Source organism: Mobula hypostoma, chromosome 21 (genome assembly GCF_963921235.1).
Source record: "Mobula hypostoma chromosome 21, sMobHyp1.1, whole genome shotgun sequence".
NCBI lineage: Eukaryota > Metazoa > Chordata > Chondrichthyes > Myliobatiformes > Myliobatidae > Mobula > Mobula hypostoma.
The window spans coordinates 55,514,967-55,532,605 of record NC_086117.1 but is presented as its reverse complement, the minus strand read 5'-3'; the positions used below and the strand labels follow the sequence as shown (position 1 = coordinate 55,532,605).

At 42.8% G+C, this 17,639-nt stretch overlaps 1 protein-coding gene across 13 annotated transcripts in view; it reads right to left on the bottom strand.

Annotated features, from left to right (window-relative positions):
• The window catches only part of ep400 (E1A binding protein p400), a 241,688-nt gene that overhangs the window by 222,443 nt on the left and 1,606 nt on the right, over positions 1-17,639 (bottom strand). For 12 of the 13 annotated variants that reach the window (XM_063074069.1, XM_063074065.1, XM_063074073.1 and 9 more), the window contains exon 2: positions 8,158-9,544. In XM_063074069.1, the coding sequence (XP_062930139.1) occupies positions 8,158-9,516 (1,359 nt within the window). In that variant the 5' untranslated portion in view covers positions 9,517-9,544. The remainder of the gene's footprint in view (positions 1-8,157; positions 9,545-17,639) is intronic. The other variant, XM_063074066.1, reaches the window with a different exon arrangement.

The window sequence follows — 17,639 nt, the reverse complement described above, 5'->3', positions numbered from 1 at the left end:
CAGTTATCAAAGATGTGATAACAGCACATTTGGAAAGCGGTGAAATCATCGGACAAAGTCAACATGGATTTGTGAAAGGAAAATCATGTCTGATGAATCTCATAGAATTTTTTGAGGATGTAACTAGTAGAGTGGATAGGGGAGAACCAGTGGATGTGGTATATTTGGATTTTCAAAAGGCTTTTGACAAGGTCCCACACAGGAGATTAGTGTGCAAACTTAAAGCACACGGTATTGGGGGTAAGGTATTGATGTGGATGGAGAGTTGGTTAGCAGACAGGAAGCAAAGAGTGGGAATAAACGGGACCTTTTCAGAATGGCAGGCAGTGACTAGTGGGGTACCGCAAGGCTCAGTGCTGGGACCCCAGTTGTTTACAATATATATTAATGACTTGGATGAGGGAATTAAATGCAGCATCTCCAAGTTTGCGGATGACACGCAGCTGGGCAGCAGCGTTAGCTGTGAGGAGGATGCTAAGAGGATGCAGGGTGACTTGGATAGGTTGGGTGAGTGGGCAAATTCATGGCAGATGCAATTTAATGTGGATTAATGTGAAGTTATCCACTTTGGTGGCAAAAATAGGAAAACAGATTATTATCTGAATGGTGGCCGATTAGGAAAAGGGGAGGTGCAACGAGACCTGGGTGTCATTATACACCAGTCATTGAAAGTGGGCATGCAGGTACAGCAGGCGGTGAAAAAGGCGAATGGTATGCTAGCATTTATAGCGAGAGGATTCGAGTACAGGAGCAGGGAGGTACTACTGCAGTTGTACAAGGCCTTGGTGAGACCACACCTGGAGTATTGTGTGCAGTTTTGATCCCCTAATCTGAGGAAAGACATCCTTGCCATAGAGGGAGTACAAAGAAGGTTCACCAGATTGATTCCTGGGATGGCAGGACTTTCATATGAAGAAAGACTGGATGAACTGGGCTTGTACTCGTTGGAATTTAGAAGATTGAGGGGAGATCTCATTGAAACGTATAAAATCCTAAAGGGATTGGACAGGCTAGATGCAGGAAGATTGTTCCCAATGTTGGGGAAGTCCAGAACGAGGGGTCACAGTTTGAGGATAAAGGGGAAGCCTTTTAGGACCGAGATTAGGAAAAACGTCTTCACCCAGAGAGTGGTGAATCTGTGGAATTCTCTGCCACAGGAAACAGTTGAGGCCAGTTCATTGGCTATATTTAAGAGGGAGTTAGATATGGCCCTTGTGGCTACGGGGATCAGGGGGTATGGAGGGAAGGCTGGTGCAGGGTTCTGAGTTGGATGATCAGCCATGATCATAATAAATGGCGGTGCAGGCTCGAAGGGCCGAATGGCCTACTCCTGCACCTATTTTCTATGTTTCTATGTACAGAACATGAAACAGCACAGCAGAGTACAGGCCATAATGTTGTACTGACCAATAGTACTGTGCAGGTCTTAGACACATATACAATATATAGCTAGGATGCCTAAGACTTTTGCATAGTACTCTACGAATTTTATGTAGTGCACTGTATTGCTGTCACAAAAAAAAACAAATTTCATGACATACATGAGTCTCTACTGTGGACTGAAACTGGGAAGGGGGCAGGGAGAGGGGAATCATGGTTGGGGGAAAGAGGAAGGGAGGGGAGGGAGCAGGAATCAGAGAGACATTCTGTAATGATCAATAAACCAATTGTTTGGAATCAAGTGACCTTGCCTGGTGTCTCAGGACTGGGTGTGTCTGCACCCACGCATCCCTCACCCCAACACTCCTTCTCTGGCATCTGTCCCACACCCCTCCCGCGGCGCTCCACCTTCACCATTCCCAACATCCTTTGCTCCTGCCAGATTTACAAACTTGCTCTCCGCTCCACATTGATAAATATAGCTCTGTGCAAAAGTCTTAGGCACTCTAGCTATATACTTACGCGTATACGTATACATATATAGCTAGGGTGCCTAAGACTTTTGCACAGTACTATATATAAACATACACCCCAATCAAGCTAACCCTTCCTTCTTATCCAGCCTATAACTCTCCATTTTCCTTCCTTCCATGTGCCTACCTAAGAGCCTTTTATACTGACATTGAGTCTTTCATATTGACACGGAACCCAGAGGACGAATCCCTTGGGTCGGCTTGTCCAGAAGACAGCCCAATGACTGCAAGTCCGGGCCAGGGACTAGAAGTTGGAGGCCCAACGTCTACGAGTCTGAGAGTCCAGAGCAATGGACTGGAGGAGCGGAAGGGATCTGTCCTGAGGTTTAGAGGTGTCTACAAGAAGTGAGCTGGAGTGCAAAAGGGGCTTGTTTTACTGCTGTTGCTTGTTCTGCTGAATACTGTAGGCCTGCTCTGTTGCCACCAGAACGTGTGGTGACACTTGCAAGCTACTCCCAGCTCATCCTTGGGTGTGTTGGTTCTTAACACAAATGACATATTTCATTCATGATTCGATGTACATGAGATAAATAAATCTAAATCTGAATCTTTATCCTGTCAGTATACCAAGGAGCTGGTAAAGCAATACCAGAGACAGGGATGGAGAGCATGATGCAAGCCTATAGAGGTGCGGCATAGAGTTCTTGCTGGCCGCTCGCTGTGCAAACCTACTCTCTCCTTTGCATTACAGGAGCTGCAAAGAAAAGAGCCATCAGGACTGTCACAGAGGCTGCTGAGCAAGACTTCAGATGGCTATGGATCAAGAGGTGTGACCCATGGACCAATGTGGCCAGGACACAAGGCTGGGTCTGATCAACCCTGCATGGGTCACCTGTTCGAGAGTGCCTGATGTTGAAAGACCTGAAACACCTGATGACCCAAGGTTACATCACTGATCCTGGGGTGTCCCAGCATATCCCAGGATGGATCTCAGCATCATGACTTGGAATTTCTAGGTACCTGATGCATTAGCAACATTTAAATCACACATTATGCCTTCCTATGGGGGAAAAAAAAGATAATACAAAAGAAAATAGTCATTCTACAGAAATTGGCTGGAACAGCCACATGAAAAATCAAAGCAAAATTACAGATGCTAAAATTTGAAACAAAACAGAAAATGCTGAAAACTAAATCATAAGTTCTGTGGAACATTTCAGATCAGAGACTTTCTTCAAATGGGAAAGAGAGAAATCTAGTTCATTTAAACATTGTATAGAGTTTGGGAGAGGGAGCTCACAGTCATAAGAGTGATACAACACAAAAAAGGGCTTTCAACCCATTCAGTCTGTGCTGACCTGTTTTTTCTGCCTGGTCCCAGCTACTCCCAACCTGTGCACCCCTCTCATTCATCCACTTACCCAAACATCTCTTAAGTGTTACAAGTGATCCCACATCCACCACTTCCGCTGGCAGCTCATCCCATGCTCTGAGTGAGTAAGTTCTCATTCAGGTTCCCCTTAAATATTTCACCTTTCATTCTAAGCCGCTGATCTCTAGTTCCAATCTCACCCAACCTCGGGGGGAAATGTCTGTATGCATTCACTCTATCTGTACCCCTCATAATTTTGTGTATGTCTATCAAATTTTCTCCCATTCTTCTCTACGCCAGGGAATAAAATCCTGAACCTATTCAATCTTTCCCTATAACTCAGGTCCTCAAGCCCAGGCAACATCCTTGTAAATTTTCTTTGCAATGTTACAGTCTTTTTGATTTCTTTCCTGTGAGCAGCTGACTAGAACTGCACACAATACTTCAAGTTTGCCTCACTGATATTTTATACATTAGCACAACATTCCAACTCCTGTACTCAAAACGAAGGCTAAAGTGCCAAAAGCTTTCTAATCAACCCCACCTACCTGTGACACCACTTTCAAGGAATTATGGACCTATATTCCCAGATCCCTTTGTTCCACCACACTCCTTAGTGCCTACCATTGACTCTGGTTGGTCCTACCGAAGTGCAACACCTCACACTTGCCTGCATTGTAAATTCCAACTGCCATTTTCAGCTCACTTTCCACTGCAAGCTTTGACAGCCTTCGTCGCTGTCCACTATATCCTCAATCTTGGTATCATCTGCAAATTTGATGATCCAGTAAACCACATTATCGTCCAGATCACTGATATAGGTGACAAACAACAACAGACCCAGTACCAATCCCTGTGGCTCAGCACTACACACAGATCTCCAGTCAGAGAGGCACTCTCTATGCCAAGGCTGAATCAGTTACGGTTTCAATGTCAATGCCAAGTAACTTTCTAGTTATTAATCCCAGTTTGTCACAAATTTAAATACTGAAATCTAAAAAAAAACTCTCAACATCTTCCCTGTCAGTCCATCTTCAAGGTATTGCATTGCTCATTGAGACCACCTACATTTTTCAATGAAACTTCTTCACGTCAGGATGACCTTGCTCAATCTGACTCCATGGGGCAACATTCGCATATCAATAATTAGCAGTGTTGCAATTAGGCCATGTTGAAATATAAACTACTGTCAATCATTTAAAATTACACTCAACAAACTGCAGCTATTTCTAGAGCAGGAGCTCCCAACCTGGGCACAAACATCTCGGTTAATAGTAGGGAGTCCATGGCATAAAGAAGGTTGGGAACCACTGGTTCTAGAGGTAAACTCTGCTGTACCTACAATACATTTTCATCCTCTAGTTTCTACTCACTAAGCAAAGTGCTCATTGTGCAGGCTATGAAAGTTATAGAGTCATTGAAAAGTATAGTACAGAAGCAGGCTCTTCATCCCATCTAGTCTGTGCCAAACCATTTAAACTGCCTACTCCCAACGACCTGCATTGGGACCATAGCCCTCCATACCCCTACCATCCATGTACCTATCCAAACTTCTCTCCAATTTTGAAATTGAGCTCACATGCACCACTTGCGCTGGCAGCTCATTCCATACTCTCATGACCCTCTGAGTGAAGAAGTTTCCCCTCATGTTCCCCTTAAACTTTTCACCTTTCTCCCTGAACCCCTGACCTCGGTGGATAAAGCCTGCTTGCATTTACCCCATCTAGGCCCCCTTTAATTTTGTACATCTCTATCAAATTTCCTCTCAATCTTTTACGTTCCAAGGAATAAAGTCCGAACCTATTCAATCTTTCCTTTTAACTCAGGTCCTCCAGCTAGTCGTAGAGTCATAGGGCACTACAGCACAGATACAGGCCCACTGGCCAATCTAGTCCATGCTAACCAGGAGTGCCCAACCCAATTTCCTGCGTTCGGCTAAGTACAAATGCTTAGTTAAATCATAAATTCAAACTTTGTAATGTTAAACCTTAAAAATCTGTCTCCCCGCCCCCCCCATCCCCATCAGAAGGCTCTCACAAGTTTCTACAGATGTACCATAAAGAGCATTCTAACTGACTGCATCATCATCTGATATGGGGGGAGGGGAGCAGCAATGCACAGGATCAAAATAAGCTGAAGAAAGTTGTGACCTCAGCCAGCTCCATCATGGGTACTAGCCTCTGTAGCATCCAGGTCATCTTCAAGGAGCAGTGCCTCAGAAGGGAGGCATCCATCAATAAGGAACCCCACTACCCGGGTCATGCTTTGTTCTCATTGTTACCATCAGGGAGGAGGTACAGAAGCCTGAAGACACACACTTAATGATTCCAGAACTGCTTCTTCCCCTCTGCCACCCAATTTCTGAATGGACATTGAACCCATGAACACCACCTCACCACTTTTTTTGCACTACTTATTTAATTTAACACACACACACACATACACACACACACACACACTTGAAATAAAACACCTAAAAACATGAATTTAATAAATGTTGATCTATTCATATCAGTTTGCAAAAAAAAAATGTAAATTCAGTCTCGTGATATCGGACAACTGACAGTCCTGAGCCACATTACAACTTTACTCCATTTCAATAGATATAAATTATGTGATGGGGCTTGTGGAAATGCTGACATTCCAAGCCACACTTTCCCAATAGCTGAAATACTTACAACAATTATATGATGGCAAGAGTTTCCCCTCACATTTTCTAACAAAATTTTTCTCTCTCTCTCTCATACACACACACACACACACACACACACACACACACACACACACACACACACTCACTCACTCACTCAATGATGAAGAAAAGCCATTTCTTGGTCACTGGTTCTGCCAAGATAGGATAAAGCTTCCTAAAAGACAAAACTCAGTGCTATAAATCAACTCACATCTGCTTCTAGCTATCCTCCTTCCCCACTCCCCCTCCACTTTTTTTTATTCTGGCATCTTCTCCTTTTCCTTTCCAGTCCTGAAGAAGGGTTTCAACCCAAAACATCAGCTGTTTATTCACTTCCACAGATGTTGCCTGACCTGCTGAGTTCCTCCACAGTAGCGCAGTGGTTAGCACAATGCATTACAGTACAGGCGACCCGGGTTCAATTGCCGCAGCAACCTGCAAGAAGCTTGTATGTTTTCCCCGTGACCACGTGGGTTTCCTCCGGGTGCCCCCGTTTACTCCCACACTCCCACACTCCAAAGATGTACCAATTGGTAGGTAAATTAGTTGTAAATTGTCCTATGTTTAGGCTAGGATTAAATCAGGGATTGCTGGGTGGCCTGGCTCGAAGGGCCAGAAGGGCCAATTCCATGATGTGTCTCAATAAATAAATAAATTTTGTGTTTCTCTGTTGCTCTGAATTTCCGGCATCTGCAGACTTTTTTGTGTTTATGATTTGCTACTGAAATCTTCATTTTAAAGGAGCCAATATTCTCAAAAACTTAGACTGTTTTCTCACTGTAATATATTGATCTCAATATTATTCTCTGAACAAAGCGTAGGGTAAGAACCAGGTGGTGTACAAATATCCCAAGCTCGCCTTAGAAAGCGTCACATCAAGCATAACTGCAGAACATTCCTGGCTTTCCTTTGACCCATAACAGAAAACCAACATTCTAAATGGATCATTTTGAACGTGGCTAGAGGCCGGGAAGCAAACGAATGGACACATTCAAAGATGTACAGTATGGAAAGGGACCATGCAAACCAACTGTTTTTAGCCATCTTCTCCAAGTTTTATAATGAAAATGGAAAAGAATCCCATCAATATTCAAGGGTGAGACTTTCTTTCAATAATACAACATATCTTTAGCCCAGTACTAACTCCATTTATTCTGAATGATCATTTGGAGTAATGGTATGAAATTTTTTCCATTCATACAAAGTTCTGATTCTGTATAACGCTCCCATCCGGTTCTGTATAAGAGGATGTACTAATTATCTTAACTGAATTTGATCCGCCTTAGATAGATCAGCTAAAAATTGTATTAAGTACTTAAAAAAAATTAAACAATTGTCAGTTTGCTATGCAGAAAGTTTACAAGCCAAAATGCCATTAACATTTGGAGCTGTTATCTGAGAGAATAAGTCATAATTTAGTGCAAAAGCTTTGGACTTGGTTGAAGCATTCAATAATAAATGGAGGGACCACATTCAAAAACAGCAGAGAGGGATGGAAGAATGAATGTGACACGAAAATGACAATGATCGACGCCGTCCTGAATAAACCTAGATGAGTTGAGATTCCCACTTCTGTGTTAAATGCAGGCTGGGTTGTGCCAGGGACACAAAACTTGAGTATGAAAAAGGATTTTGTGCTTTCCCAGCGTATATGACGCATAAACTCTTCTTGGACTTCCAGCGGGATACAAGTGTATATATTCTCAACTGCTATCACCCATCCCTCCTGATTGGTTAGTTCTCAACCAATCAGGTTTCTGCTGTCCCACTTAGTTTAAAACTGCTCCAAGTAAGAATTGGAATACAATTTTAAACCAGGTGGGACAGCAGAAACCTGATTGGTTGAGGGTTAACCAATCAGGAGGGACGGACGACAGGAGGTGAGAATGTATACCATCAGACTATAGACGTGCCTGGGCATCGTCCCTGATGATGGCGGTGTTTGTCATCAAAACATCAGTTAAAACATCTGTACCCGGCTGGAAGCCCGAGAAGAGCTTATGCATCAAACCATAAGTACATTTCATTATTTGCAAAATTTACAGAAATAATCCAATTTCAGTTAAAACCATATTTCCAGATAATTCAAAGCTTCACCTGTCTTAAAAATCAAGGGAGAAAAATTGATTTGCCAATGAGATTGCCCTAGACAACTAGATGCTAAAACTTTCTCAGCCTGCAGTTGCCACAGTGCAGGAAGTGTGAACGGTTTTTGCACACTAAACAGCAAATAGTTTTACCTCATCATTGATGACCTCGGATTGCTCCTCCTCTTCCTCCTCTTCAAGATCCAAGTCTCCTTGCTTCAGATATGCCAACAAGGCCATACAGGGTTTCCGTCTGAATGCTAGGTAATCCATCATATTCCCCTGGCAGTGCTGAAGAAAGAAAAGTTCAATCAAGTAGTCCTTAAATGTCTCCCTCAGAGACTCCATTTGGGCAAGGTGGTGCTCTAAACACTGCTTTCTCATTTGAGAAACCTCTGGGGTAGCAGGTGGAATTTCTTCCAACTTCTTTGGTTGCTTCCTCACGACTGGGACGCAAGGAGTGGTGGGAGTGAGACATGCCGCTGCCAGGCCCTGAGCTACGGCACTCCGAGATGGGCTAGAAGGAGGTGGCGGTGATGTCATTCCGAAGCTTGATGCCCCTACCACTCCTGTGGTCAAGGATACAGGTGTCCTTTCATAATTTACAGGCCTGGCCATCTGCTGGCTGTGAAGAACCTGCTGTTGCTGCTGTATCAGTTGTCCTTGTATGATGCTGCTGATCTGCGGAGGCAGGTTCGATGTGGTGATGTGGCTTGGGCTGGGCAAGGGCTGCATGGCGCCACTGGCCACTGGGCTCTGAGGGCCCAAGTGATGAATAGTTCCACCAGTCTGGGAGTGCGGCTGCGAAAGCCTACGCTCCCGTGATCCAGAAACTGATGTGGCGGCTGCCGTTAACTGCACCTGCCCTCCAACGCTTGAAGTTATCTGAGTAAGACCGGACGGATCCTGATATACAAAGTGCCCACCACTCGATGGACTGAGGTTCAGCTGCCTAACCAGTACATTGGCGTCCACGTATCCTCGGGTCGGGCTCTGACTGCACATACTCAACCCCGTAGCCGCTGCCCCTGTCCGCTGCACGCCCTGTAGCATCGATGCAGGGCTGTGCTGCGTGGGACTCTGCGGCTGCACCTGAGGCAAGGGCGAAGTGACTTGAATATACGACGGGGATCCGTGATCAAAGCGCCTTTGCTGTCCCACAACCTGTGAACTATACTGGAAACCAGGGGACGCTGGGTTTTGAATCGGAAGGGGAGCCAACGTGATCTGCTGATTCCCGGCCATCACCTGGCTCACATTCTGCAGCGTGATGTTGACATTCTGCGCAGATACCGGACTCCGGTTCATGATGAGCTGCTGCAACTGATAACTCGGGGACTGTGGCCCAGAAGGACTGGCCACCGTGTGCGGCACGGGGCTGAGAGCGGGAGCGAACGGCGTGACAGGAGAATGAGGTAATGCAGTCTGTTCATCTCCCTCGGCGCCAGTATATGACTTGGATCTCTGCAGTGGGCGCTGTATATTTTGTGGACCACTGCCATGGTGCATCATCACCAACACCCTCTTGGATGAGTACTACCTGGAAGAAAAAGATTATTTAGTTTTACACAATGTAATCAATTACAAAAATAAATACTTCAAAAGTAATTTTAAAAATAAACATCAAAAGCAAAATCAAAATACTGTTTTTTATATACATATTATAAACATATTATAAAAAGCAGTAATTCTACTTGAAAAATAATTAACTTAAAAAAAATCTTAAACATCAAATGCAATGGTGATGAGAGGGCGTACAGGAGCAAGATATACCAGCTAGTTGAGTGGTGTCACAGCAACAACCTCACACTCAATGTCAGTAAGACCAAAGAATTGATGGTGGACTTGAGAAAGGAAAGGACAAGTGGACACATACCAGTCATCATAGAGGGATCAGAAGTGGAAAAAGTGAACAATTTCAAGTTCCTGTGTGTTAGAATCTCTGAGGCCATAACCTGGTCCCAACAAATCAATGCAGTTATAAAGAAGGCAAAACAGCAGCTGTATTTGATTAGGAGTAAAAAGAGATGTATTGTGGAGACCATTCTGACTGGCTGCACCACCGTCTGATGTTGGGGGGTGGGGGGGCGGGCTACTGCACAGGATCAAAGTAAGCTGCACAGAGCTGTAAAAATAGTCAGCTCCATCATGGGTATCAGCTTCCGTAGTATCCAAGATATACTCAAGAAGCGGTGTCTCAAAAAGGTGGCATCCATCAGTAAGGTCCGCATCAGCCAGGACATGCCCTCTTCTCATGGCTATCATCAGGGAGGAGGTACAGGAGTCTGAAGACACACACTCAAGTGATTCAGGAACAGCTTCTTCCCCTCTGCCATCCGATTTCTGAATGGACAGTGAACTCATGAACACAATCCCACTACTTTTTTAAAATTCTATTTTTGCTCTACTTACTTATAATTTAACTATTTAATATATATTTAACGTAATTCAGTTCTTTTTTCTATACTACCATGTATTGCATTGTACTGCTGCTGCAAATTTAATAAATTTCGTAAGATATGCTGGTGATATTAAACCCAATTTTAATTCTGATATTTATTTTCACAACATACATTAAGTGAATTCTGAACTTCCAACTAAATCTGATATCATGTGAATTTATCTACATAAATCACCCAACAACCTGATACGTACTGCCCTTTATGGGCTAGTTCTGTGGAAATTAGCTGCTGCATCCAAAAGATGACTTTGTTTCCAATGAAATATACAGCTTTACAATAAAGGTGACCTGGATTCAATTCCTGCTGCTGTCTGCAAGGAGTTTGTACATTCTTCCCATGAGACCACGTGGGTTTCCTCCGGGTCACGGTGTCCTCCCACAGCTCAAAGATGTATCAGTTTAGTAAGTTAATTCATTATTATAAATTGTCCCGCGAATCAGCTGATTGCTGGGTGGCGCAGTTCCAAGGGCCTATTCTGCACTGTCTCTCAATCAATCAATCAATCAATCAGTCAATCAATAAATAAATAAATAACAGACAATGGAGAGATTTAGGACATCAACACATCATACAAGTTCAGAAAAATATCATTGGCCTCCAAGCTCCCTAACAGTAACTACACTTTGCCTGCAAATCACTGAACAAATAACAAATATAAACATCTTGAAGGATTTTAATCCTTATATCGGCTGGTCATATCAAACAGGCAAAGAGGGTTGAGAATGAGTTCAAGGAACCCAGGTAAGTCAGATTCCTGTAACAATGCAACGAGCATCCAACCAGGAACCAGCTATTTTAAGTAAGTCATCTCATCATAAATAATCTCCTGACAGAGAGAAATAAAGATTATAACAGAATTTCACATTCAATTAGAGCGAGGTTGCCAACTTTCTTATGCCATGGATCTTTAGCATATAAAATGCCATGTAATGTTGGGTCAAACAGGCCTGTTATGTCTCCTTTTGTCGAATAAAAGGTTACTTCATATATACCAACTGCATCTCTCTGGTGACTTTGTTCACATTACATCAAGGATTAGACTGAACAGAGTTCAAGGATAAGGTCTATACATGTGAAAGTCCGCAAGGGCCATTCAGCCAAAACGACACCTGAATGACTGCCATCTCAGTTTCTCCATTTTAATAATTCATGACTTTCCAACAGCAAAGTGTGCTACCAAGAATATTAATGTAATAGTCTGTATCAGTTTTATTTTAATGGTTGATGCAAGAACTAAGTGATTTGAAATATAAAAATGCCTTTGGCTATCATGCCTGTTTTTTTATGTAAAATATTTACAACCCTAGCACAGGTTGAGTTAATCTATTTCATTTCCTTGGGGAAGAGTCGACCTCCTTCCTACTCCACAACCTCAAATAAAATTCAAACACCACAATCATTATCAGTTACCCAAGATGTTTTCTGCTATTTCCCAAGCGCTAGAGATTCTGCAGATGCTGGAAATCCCAAGCAACACACACAAAATGCTGAAGGAACTCAGGGGGTCAGGCTGCATCTATAGTGTGGAATAAACAATTGGCGTTTTGGGCAGAGACCTTTCTTCAGGACTGGTATTTCCTATTTCTTTTAGGAAACTGTTGTATTCTTAACATTTCCATCCTTTCTAAACTTACAACTAAGGTGGAACGCAAGTTTCAGAGAAAAAATAAAATTAAAACCTATTTATATACTGCTGCTTCAATCCCTATCCAATAAATGAAGTGCAGTAGATTTCGGTTAGTTGGGCTATCTGTTAATTGGGGCAGCCACTTATTTGGGACATCTTTTAATAAAAAAAATTAAGAAAATAGCTGGGATTCCTTTCATTTACTTGGGACACTACACTGCTTTAATTTGGCAGAAGACTTAGAACACAGAATAGTACAGCACATTACAGGCCCTTCGGCCCACAATGTTGTGCCGACCTCAAACCCTGCCTCCCATATAAGCCCCCACCTTAAATTCCTCCATATACCTGTCAAGTAGTCTCTTAAACTTCACTAGTGTATCTGCCTCCACCACTGACTCAGGCAGTGCATTCCATGCACCAACCACTCTCTGAGTAAAAAACCTTCCTCTAATATCCCCCTTGAACTTCCCACCTCTTATCTTAAAGCCATGTCCTCTTGTATTGAGCAGTGGTGCCCTGGGGAAGAGGCGCTGGCTATCCACTCTATCTATTCCTCATTATCTTGTACATCTCTATCATGTCTCCTCTCAGCCTCCTTCTCTCCAAAGAGTAAAGCCCTAGCTCCCTTAATCTCTGATCATAATGCGTACTCTCTAAACCAGGCAGCATCTGGAAAATCTCCTCTGTACCCTTTCCAATGCCTCCACATCCGTCCTATAGTGAGGTGACCAGAACTGGATACAGTACTCCAAGTGTGGCCTAACCAGAGTTTTATAGAGCTGCATCATTACATTGCGACTCTTAAACTCTATCCCTCAACTTATGAAAGCTAACACCCCATAAGCTTTCTTAACTACTCTATCTACCTGTGAGGCAACCTTCAGGGATCTGTGGACATGTACCCCCATATCCCTCTGCTCCTTGCTGAATAGTTTATAACTAGCGTCAGATGCTTGCACTTATGTAGCCATTAAAACACTACACCGCGCTTAGAGTGAATAGTTTTTAAATAGTACCAATCGCTTACACTTGCGTAACCATTAGGCACTACACCGTGCTTTGCGTGAATAGTTTTTAAATAGACGTGTCAATTAGTGTACGTGTCAAAAAGCAGTGATTTTTGGCACTGATGGTTGGCAAGAAATAAGCAGTAAGACAATTCAAAATTGTTTTGCTCACTACAGTTTCAAGCATTCAGGCTTGGAGTTGCCAGAAACAGCCGGGATTGAAAATGAAACTATTTCACTACTTCAGCAAGCTAGGAACTACGAAGAATTTGAAGCCATCCTGAATGCTACAATGAAAATGTAGATTTGGAGGATGCAATCATCAAAAGCATTGTATAAAGGTGTCTGTGCTGATTTTGTTCATCAAAAGAACTCAAACATTGGATGAATTTTTCGATCAATAACTATTAGGAACTAATACAGTTTTATAGTACTGTAGTAATATCAGTAGTATTCCAATTTGTTCTGTATTTCATTTAAATACAGAATTTCATTTAATTTCATTGAATATAGAATTTTATTTAACTACAGTTACACAGTTGGTATTTTTTATGCTTTTTAACTATTTCCATGAAACTTCAGCTTATTGGGCCAAAATGTACATGTTCATTTCAACCTCTCACTGCTACAGGTGGAAGTTCCCACTTGCTTCAAAAAGGCAACAATTACACCAGTGCCTAAGAAGAATAATGTGGCTGCCTTATTGACTATCGCCCAGTAGCACTCACATCGACAGTGATGAAATGCTTTGAGAGGTTGGTCATGGCTAAACTGAACTTCTGCCTCAGCAAGGACCTGGACCCATTGCAATTTGCCTATCGCCACAATAGGTCAACGGCAGATACAATCTCAATGGCTCTCCACATGGCTTTAGACCACCTGGACAACACTAACACCCATGTCAGGATGCTGTTCATCGACTATAGCTCAATCCCACAATCCTGATTGAGAAGTTGCAAAATCTGGGCCTCTGTACCTCCCTCCGCAATTGGATCCTCAACTTCCTAACCGGAAGACCACAATCTCTGCGGATTGATGATAACATATCCTCGCTGACAATCAACACTAGCGCACCTCAGGGATGTGTGCTTAGCCCATTGCTCTGCTCTCTATATACACATGACTGTGTCGCCAGGCATAGCTCAAGTACCATCTATAAATTTGCTGACAATACAACCTTCTGGTAGAATCTCAGGTGGTGACGAGAGGGCGTACAGGAGTGAGATATGCCAACTAGTGGAGTGGTGTCGCAGCAACAACCTAGCACTCAACGTAAGACGAAAGAACTGATTGTGGACTTCAGGAAGGGTAAGACGAAGGAACACGCACCAATTCTTAGAGGAATCAGAAGCAGAGAGAGTGAGCAGTTTCAAGTTCCTGGGTGTCAAGGTCTCTGAGGATCTAACCTGGTCCCAATATATCGATGTAGTTATAAAGAAGGCAAGACAGCAGCTATTAGGAATTTGAAGAGATTTGGCACGTCAATAAATACACTCAAAAACTTCTATAGTTGTACCGTGGAGAGCATTCTGACAGGCTGCATCACTGTCTGGTACGGGGGGGGGGGCTACTGCACAGGACCGAAAGAAGCTGCAGAGGGTTGTAAATCTAGTCAGCTCCATCTTGGGTACTAGCCTACTAAGTACCCAGGACATCTTCAGGGTGTGGTGTCTCAGAAAGGGAGTGTCCATTATTAAGGACCTCCAGCACCCAGGCCAAGCCTTTTTCTCACTGTTACCATCAGGTAGGAGGTACAGAAGCCCGAAGGCACACGCTCAGCGATTCAGGAACAGCTTCTTCCCCTCTGCTATCTGATTCCTAAATGGACATTGAATCTTTGGACACCACCTCACTTTTTTTGAAAATATACAGTATTTCTGTTTTTGCATTTTTTTAAATCTATTCAATATACGTATAGTGTAATTGATTTACTTGTTATTATTATTATTTTTCTCTGCTGGATTATGTATTGCATTCAACTGCTGCTGCTAAGTTAACAAACTTCACGTCACATGCCGGTGATAATAAACCTGATTCTGATTCATTTCATATGTTTCAGTTAACCAGAATCCACTATACTTGTAATCAGTTGTACTGAATAAAAAATTAAAGCAAACATGCACAGGATGCTAGCATAAACAGCAATTTGATAATGACAGGTTGTATCATGGTCTGGGACAGCTATTCAAATGCACCGTAATGCACGAAGCCGCAGAGATAGTGGACTCATCCCAATACATCATTGGCACATCCCTCCTACTATTGATACATAGCGTAGCGGTTAGTGCAACGCTATTACAGCTCTGGATATCAAAGTTTGGAATTTAGTTCCAGCGTCCTCTGTGAGCGAGTTTGTACATTCTTCCCCTTGAAGGTATTGGTTTCCTCCAGGTGATTTTTTAAACCCCGTTATTTTGGAAACATTTTACATGTAAGTGATTACTTAAGAGATGGAAATTGCTCTATTTACCAATAACTCATAGGCATCAGTGACTGGAGAAAGGGTAAGAGAGAAAACAGAAAAAATAACATCTTTTGTACAAATGAATCAAACCAATTAAGCTTAGAATTTTTAAATCATACATAACACTGGAATGGAAAATCTACATAAAGGATACAGCCCAGTCCATCACGGGTAAAGCCCTCCCCATCACTGAGCACATCTACGCGAAACATAACCATGGGAAAGCGGCATCCATCATCAGGGACCCCACCACCGAGGTGATGCTCTCTTCTTGCTGCTGCCACCAGGAAGAGGATACAGGAGCCTTAGGACTCACACCACCAGGCTAAGGAACCGTTATTACCCCTCAACCACCAGGCTCTTGAACCAAAGGGGATAACTTCACTGACTTACCCCATCATTGAAATGTTCCCACTTCCTATACGCTCACTTCCAAGGTCTTCATCTCATGTTCTCAATATTTATTGCTCATTTACTTAATTATTATATCTTTCTTTTTTTGTATATGCACAGTTTAGTGTCTTTAGCACACTGGTTGCACACCCAACATTATCTTTGATTCTATTATCACTATTATTCTATGATGGATTTATTGAATGTGCCTACAAGAAAATGAACCTCAGAATTATGTACGGCAATATACTGGATTTACTTTGAACTTTAAATAAATAAATTAAAGTAAATCAATCAAGTGGGGATGATGGGCTTAAGTTATTCACAGAACGTGTCTTTGGCCATAGGTTTTAAACTGAAGCAACCACAATACACTAAACAAACTGGGCCTAAAGGGTTAAAAACATTGTTACAAAGACAAAACAGGGTGTTGTACAACAAAAACAGGCCTTGCTTTTATTTTAATTCAGAGATATAGCATGGTAACAGGTCCTTCTGGCTCTACAAGTCCATGCCGCCCAGTTGTACCCATTTGACGAATCAACCTACTAACTGCAGCAACGCACACAAAGCGCTGGAGGGACTCAGCAGGTCAGGCAGCATCTATAGAAATGAATACAGGTGTCCCCCGCTTTACAAAAGTTCACTTTACGCCACTTTGCTTTTACAACTGACCTACATTAGTACTTGTTTTTGCTATCCGAAAGAAATCCGAAGAGGATTTTCGCTTTTACGAAAAAAGGCGCCTGCTTTAAACTTGTGTTTACCCCAAGAAAGACTACCATGACCATGAAGCCTTGCACGGGCAGGCATGTGCGTATGCGTGTACGTGCCTTTTCTTAGGTTTTATGTATTTGGTATGATTTGGTAGGTTATTTTTTGGGTCTGGGAACACTCAAAAGATTTTTTCCATATAAATTAATGGTACTGTAATCACTTCTTTGCTTTACGCCATTTCGCAATACGAAAGGTTTCATAGGAGTGCTCTACTTTCGGATAGTGGGGGAAACCTGTCAACAGTTGCTGTCTTGGACCAAGATCCTATATATATATATATATATCTCTCTATCTATCTGTGTGTGTGTGTGTGTGTGTTTTTCTGTGTGTGTGTGTGTGTGTGTGTGTGTGTGTGTGTGTGTGTGTCTGTCTGTCTGTCTCCCCGTGTCCCTCACTACCATTCAAACATCCAAACAGTCCTTCCAGGTGAAGTGGCTCTTCACCTGTGAGTTGGTGGGATCATATATTGTGTCCGGTGCTTTGGGTGCAATCTCCTGTATATTAGTGAGACCCAACATTGATTGGGAGACCGCTTCGCCAAGCACTTATGCTCACTCCATCCACCAGAAAAAGCAGGATCTCCCACTGGCCACCCATTTTAATTCCACTTCCCATTCCCATTCAGATATGTCTACCCATGGCTTCCTCTACTGTTGTGATGAAACCACACTCAAGTTAGTGGAACAACACTTTACATTGTTTGGGTAGCCTCCAACCTGATGGCATGAACATCAATTTGTCGAACTTCTGGTAATGCCCCCCCCTTCACCATTCCCCTTTTCCTTCTGCCACCTTATCTCCTTGCTGTCCATCGCCTCCTTCTGCTGCTCCTCCCCCTTTTCTTTCTTCCATGGCCTCTATCCTCTCCTAATAGATTCCTCCTTCTCCAGCCCTGTATCTCT